We start from the raw sequence: 6,642 nt of genomic DNA on the forward strand, positions 1-6,642 counted from the left end.
CATCAGTGTTACTTGACCCCCAACATCTAGACTAGTCATCTTCCATCTAGACTATTCAGCTCCCATCTAGACTAGTCTGCTCCCATCCAGGCTAGTCAGCTCCCATCCAGACTAGTCAGCTTCCATCCAGACTAGTCAGCTCCCATCCAGGTTAGTCAGCTCCTATCCAGACTAGTCAGCTTCCATCCAGACTAGTCAGCTCCCGTCCAGACTAGTCAGCTCCCATCCAGACTAGTCAGCTCCCATCCAGGTTAGTCAGCTCCCATCCAGACTAGTCACTCTCTCCTGGTTATCAAAGTGGCCCAACTTTCTGTGCCCATTTTTACTGCCCCTTTCTGCACTGACCTCTTGCCCACAGGCCCACTCTTTCACCTGAAGCCTGCAGTCACTCAGTTGGTATCCTTTCCTAAAATCATGTTTCAGGATGCTCAAGATTGTATACCAGACTCTTTCCACATTTCTGAACCAAGGTCTTTGTAGAAATCCAAGGTGTTGCTTAGAGTTAGACCAGATTGATTCTTGATGATTTGGATATGTTCTCTTTAATGAATACTATCAACTAGACGCTTTAGCCAGGCAACCTGCCTGTAAGTTAAGGTGTCTATGTTCACAGATGTCTCAAGCCACCAATACAGGAGTTAGCTGTCCATAGGGCAATACATTATAACAGAGCCTATGATGTGCTGGGAAGGGAGGGTTTAGGGGTTGGATCCCTTCATTCATCCTTTCTTGAAACCACTGATTCCCAATGCACCATAGTACAGCGTGATTACCTGCCAGTGGTTCCTCTCCTCCATTACATGGCGGGCTGAGTAGGCAGGGCTGGTGTCTGCCTTGTTTTCTAGCTCCAGTGCTCACCCAGTGCCTGCACACAGTAGGTGTTCAAATATTTCTTGAAGGATAAAAGGGGGGTAATCCTTCCCACATATTTAGTATTTGACTCTCCAAAGGAGTCAGTTCCCTCTAAGTCTCCTCATCTACTTCTTGGTCCCTGCGAGTGTTCCAAGCTCTGGAAAGAGCCACCCCTTTCCCATACTCTGCATTCTCTCAAATGCTGGGATTTCTTGCCTGTTGTTGCTTTTTTTTTTTTTGGTGAGGCATGGGGAGCACACACCCAGACACACCTGCCCTCAGACTTACTTACAAATCCCAGCTGGAATGAACAGTTGCTTCAGGGCAGGGCTCCAGACTCACAGATTTTGCCCGCCAAGCACTCTGCCTCCCCTCGTCTCTATCAAGGTGTTGTAGATTCTGTACTGTGATTGGGCTCAAGTGGCCAGGGATCAGAGAAGAGAGGCTTCCAAGCTCATGCTTCCTTTAAGGACCCCTCCTATTCCCATGACTGCAAAATAATCAATTTTGAAATGTTTCCTTCCCCAAGGTCATAAGGAAGGGTCCCCTGGGATGCTGGCAATGTTTTATTTCTTGACCTAGGATGGTAGTTATAGGACCTCATAATAATTCATTAAAACACACATAAAGGTCGACTTTTGTAAAGGTGTATTACATTTCAAAATAAAAAAGACAAAGAAAGAAAAAGAAGAAGAAAGCCCCCCACCAAGTCCCTAATCCTATCAATTCATGCTTAACTAGTGCTTATCTGCATCTAGCAGGATACTCTTGTCCTCAAGGAATTTCCTAGAGGAAGTAAAATAACTGAATCTAGCCATGAATTATATCTGGAAAATAGGCCAGGCTGTCATTATTTTGAGGAAGAGTGCAGAGGTCAAACTGGTGGGACTCAAACTGGGTCAGAAGATGTAGGTGGGATTTAGTGGTGGAGAGAGACAGAGGAGGGAGTTTTAGGGTAAGGGAAGGTATGAGCAAAAGCTATTAGTTGGTGGGGGGCGGTGAAGAGGTGTCGGTACTGAATGGTTCTGGAGAGTAAAATAGCTTATTCTCCCCAGCCCTGAACACAGACAAGGGGGTGCCACTTAGAACAAAATCTTGCTTTTTTGGAGTGCTGGATAAGAGCAGATATGCGTGCCTCTTATTTATTTTTTGCTTGGTTTTGTTGTTTTGCTCAAGTCACTGGTCCCTGTGGGTGCCCAATCCCCCTCCCAGACAGACTTGCAAGTCACATCTGCCAGACACATTATATGTACCCGCATTCCTACAGGACACTTGCTCTAGCCTTGACTTTTAACCTGCCCCGGCCCCACCTCTGCAGCTGCTGTCTAGTCCCAGCGCTGATAGCTGCTGGGCCGGGGACTGCGCAGAGGAGACTGGGGACCTGGGGCTGCAGAGTCAGAAAGGTGCTATGTGACAGGCTGCAACGACTCCACCCCACCCCAGCTCAGGAACCCTGGAACTGGTGAACTTCACCAGACAGCATGAAACATGTGGCTGGCCATCTGCTACTGGGAGGAGGTACAAGACGTATTGGGAGGTTCCCAGCCTCCTGGGCAGGTTTATGTAGCTTATAAGAGGTGAGGCTAACATGTGTTCCTGTTTACTTGAGGCAGTGAAAGTCCAGCCAGTCACAGGACCTTTGTACACACTAAGGGCACGATGCGGAGGGATGAGGCCTCATGCAGAGAGGACCTGTTACAAATAGTGGTCATGGCGCTAACAACTACCAAGCACAAACATTTATTAGATGCTTGCCGCATGCTGGCATTCCCTTCCTTCGTTTAATCCTCACAATAATCCTACCCTGTGGGTACTGTGAGCAACCAAGGGAACCGAAGCTTCAAGGGGTGAACTGAATGACCAAAGTCAGGCAAATGTAAGTGCAGAGCTCGGATCTGCCTGCCAGTGGCCTGACTCTGGAGGCCACATGGCGGGAGGCTTTCTCGGGGCATGGAGAATATGTCCTCCCTCACGGGCTGGAGCACTCCAGTCCCCGTCGCGGGTGTGGCCTCTGAAAGACCATCTGGCAAATGGTGCTTGCTCTGATTTCTCATTCAACAGTCTTTGGTTGGCTTCCCATGTAACTCACACACAGAGAAAGAAGGCCAACGTGACAGCTGTATTTTTCATCAGTAAATTAATAATCTGGCTGTCTGGGTTCACACAAGTATCTGTTGCTGAGGGCTCATCTGTTAGGGTGAGCCCATGCCTGGGCTGAGGCCCTTTGGATACCAACTTAATTGAGATGCTGAACGTACGAGAGTAGCCCCCCGCCCGGCCCATGGTCCAAGGAAATCCCTTTGGCGTCTCCTTGGCAGACTTGGCCAGCCTTCTCAGTGACAGCCTGACGGTCTGGAATCAAGCTGCCCAGTCAGGCTGCAAGGGTCGTCTGTAGAAAGAAGGAAGCAACAGTGCCAGGTTCCAGTGGGTGTTCCAAATTCCACATTCTGCTTGCAGACTCCTGGCGCCAAAGCAAAGCCGGCCTTGGCAGGGGACTGGTGAGGGTTCATCTGGTACATTTGCCCCTGTTCAGTGAGTCTGGGGTTTTCTGGCTCTCCAACTCACTCTGCTTTCGTTGACAGTGGCCCGCAAAATTAGTCACCAGCAGGGTTAAAACCTTTTTTTAAAAAAAAGACAAACCATTTAACTAACTTACCTTGCTTAGGAGCAAAATATGTTTTGCTCTATTTACAAAAGTGTAGTTTTTAAAAATTATGAGTAATAAAATAAAATAAAGAGGAATGATTGGGCTAAAGTATTTTCTTTTTAATTTCTAGCGATAATTTATTTGTAAGATTGAATCCAAAACCTTGGAATTCGTCATGAACAGGGATTGTTTTTCCAACAAGTTTGGTGAGTGGAACATCTTTCTGGGACAACAGTCTGGTTTTTTTTTTTTTTTTAATTGTGGTAAAAAAACACGTAGGGCCCTCCCTGGTGGTACAGTGGGTTAAAGCACGGCACTATGAAGCTAGCCACAGCCGCTTCAGCAGTTCGATCCCCACCATGGAGGTGACCCACATGGCATAGCAAACCTCGCTGTTTTCTCCCACTGCTCCCTTCAGCAGTGTACTTTGTCAAAGTCTGCCTGTTCTGGTCCCCACTCAGTCTCTGGTGAATCCTCTCACTGCCCCTGTACCTCTAACCTATACCCTGGTTCTGTATACATAAAAAAATAAATCTTTAAAAAAAAAACCACATATGAATTCTGCCCTCTTAACACATTTTTAACTTTTTAAAAATTGTTAACTGTATGCACAGTTGGTATGGCAGCTTTTTAGAACTTTTTCATCTTGCATGGCTGAAATTCTCTACCCATTGAACAGCAAGCACTTTTCCCTCAGTCCCTGGCAACTATTTTGCTTTTTGCTTCTATGAATTTCACTTTTTCAGTTAGCTCCATTTAAGTGGAGTCATAAGGTATGTCTTTGTGACCGTTATTTTCACTTAGCATAATGTTTTTAAGGTTCATCCATGATGTAGCATATGACAGGATTTCCTTTTTAAAAGGTAAAATAAAATACTGGAATACCCAATATTTTCTTTATCCCTCCAACTATCAATGACCACTGAGGTTGTTTCCATTTCTGGCAATTGCAATTAATGCTGTGATGAATCTGGGAGTGCAAATATCTTTTGAGATCTTATTTTCAACTTATTTGAATAAATACCCAGAAGTGGAGTTTTTGATTTTGAATATGGTGTAAGATGATTCAATATCATTCTTTTGTCAAGACTGGCTGTTACTTCTTCAGATAAATCTTCTGCCCCTTTTTCTCCCTCTTCTCCTCTTAGGACCCCTTTAGTACACACCCACTGGGCTTTCTTCACTCCTTTTATTTGATCTCTTACATGGAAGTTTCAAATACCCTGTCTTCAAGTTTGTAGATTCTTTTTATTTATTTAATTGAATCTACGGTGGAAACCCTCTAGTGGATTTTTTAATCTTGCGATTTTATTCTTTAATTCCAAACTTTTTTGGGTTCTTTTAAATATTCCTTCTCATTTTGCTTTGAGTTTTATTTTATTGAATACCCTAGGGAAACTTCTAAAGACATGGATTCACAGACCCACTGGCAAAGATTATGATTTGGTAGGCTGGAGAGGGGCCTGGAAAACTGTTTGTGAAAGGCCCCCTAGGAGATTCAGATATCCATCCATATAGCTCTGGAAACCACTTCTAGTGAAAAGATTCCCTTTAGCCCATTCCACTTCCTGGTTCTACCCAAGAGATGACCATCTTTATGCCTCTATATCTTTTGGGGGCTCTTGAAACTCTCCTGCCTCTGGTCGGCCTTCTTGGATTGACTCCTACCTGGTAAATTTTTTGTGATGCATCCAGATCTTTCCAATCAAAAGTGTGCTTCAGTTTCCATTTGTATATTAGTTTGGCATTTCTATTCTGTTGACTTGCAGAAGGAGCCTTGAGCCATTGCTGACTATTGACTGGAAAACTTCTGGGCTAGGTCTGCTTTCATTTCCTCACTATTACTCGATGACAAAAAAGGTGGTGAGTGTATCAGGGTGCAAACCAGGAATCTTGAAACCTTTGCTTTTCTAGGGCATGACCTTGACAAGTTGCTTTCCCCCTCTGGGTTCATCTGCGAGATGCATGGTGAGTAGAAGTTTTCCACATGCCTCCCTTTTAGATTTTGACTCTTCCCTCTCCTTATGCATTCCACAGCTGAGGAAACTGAACTCTAGAGACACACCTGGAAATTGCTCTAAGTCAAAGGAACCAGCGTCCATCAGTCCTCCCTCCACCTTCCTCTTCAGCAGCAGCCATGGCCCTGAACGATGTTGATGTTCAGAAACAGATTAAGCATATGATGGCTTTCATCGAGCAGGAAGCCAACGAGAAGACAGAAGAAATAGATGCCAAGGCTGAAGAAGAGTTCAACATCGAGAAAGGTCGCCTTGTGCAAACCCAACGACTGAAAATCATGGAATATTATGAGAAGAAAGAGAAGCAGATAGAGCAGCAGAAGAAAATCCAGATGTCCACCCTGAGGAACCAAGCCAGGCTGGAAGTCCTCAGAGCCCGAAATGACCTCATCACAGAGTTGCTGAATGATGCAAAACTAAGACTCAGCAAGATTGTGCAAGACCCGAAGATGTACCAGGAGCTATTGGACAAACTAGTATTGCAGGGTCTGCTCCGATTGCTGGAACCAATCGTGATTATACGCTGCAGACCACAGGACCTCCTTCCTGTGGAGGCTGCCCTGAAAAAGGCTGTCCCTGAGTACATGGCAATCTCCCAGAAGTGTGTGGAAGTCCAAGTAGACCAAGAGGTGCACCTGGCTGGGAATGCAGCTGGAGGTGTGGATATGTACAGTGGAGATCAGAGAATAAAGGTTTCCAATACTTTGGAGAGCCGACTGGATCTCTTAGCCCAGCAAAAGATGCCAGATATACGAAAGGCCTTGTTCGGAGCCAATGGCAACAGGAAGTTTTTTATGTAGACCCTGGAACGTAAAGTTCATGTTAAAATTAAACCATAAGCAAAAAAGAAAAAAAATTAAACCATAAGCATAAAATATTTGGCAATGGAAACCAGTAATATCTCTTCCTATTTGTTGTTCTACTATTATTCTGCCTTCTTTCATGACATGTTCTTTAAATAGATAGAAACAATTTTAAGTCTGACTTAATGTTTAGAAATCCAATTCAATCCATATTTTCCACAGCTTCTGATCAGTTCTGAAATTTGGGTTGAGAGAGTCGGCTCTTTAACTTGGTCTTCAGGTGAGATGTGGCTGGCATTCTTGGCATACAGGCAAGTGTTCA

At 44.8% G+C, this 6,642-nt stretch overlaps 1 protein-coding gene across 1 annotated transcript in view; it reads left to right on the forward strand.

Annotated features, from left to right (window-relative positions):
- The window catches only part of ATP6V1E2 (ATPase, H+ transporting, lysosomal 31kDa, V1 subunit E2), a 16,034-nt gene extending 9,717 nt beyond the window's left edge, over positions 1–6,317 (forward strand). The window contains exon 2 of the mRNA XM_004686232.2: positions 5,537–6,317. Coding sequence (XP_004686289.1) covers positions 5,637–6,317 — 681 coding nt within the window. The 5' untranslated portion in view covers positions 5,537–5,636. The remainder of the gene's footprint in view (positions 1–5,536) is intronic.
- The last annotated feature ends 325 nt before the right edge of the window (positions 6,318–6,642 follow it).

This window comes from Condylura cristata, unplaced genomic scaffold, assembly GCF_000260355.1.
Source record: "Condylura cristata isolate star-nosed mole 26May11 unplaced genomic scaffold, ConCri1.0 scaffold00020, whole genome shotgun sequence".
Taxonomy (NCBI): Eukaryota; Metazoa; Chordata; class Mammalia; order Eulipotyphla; family Talpidae; genus Condylura; species Condylura cristata.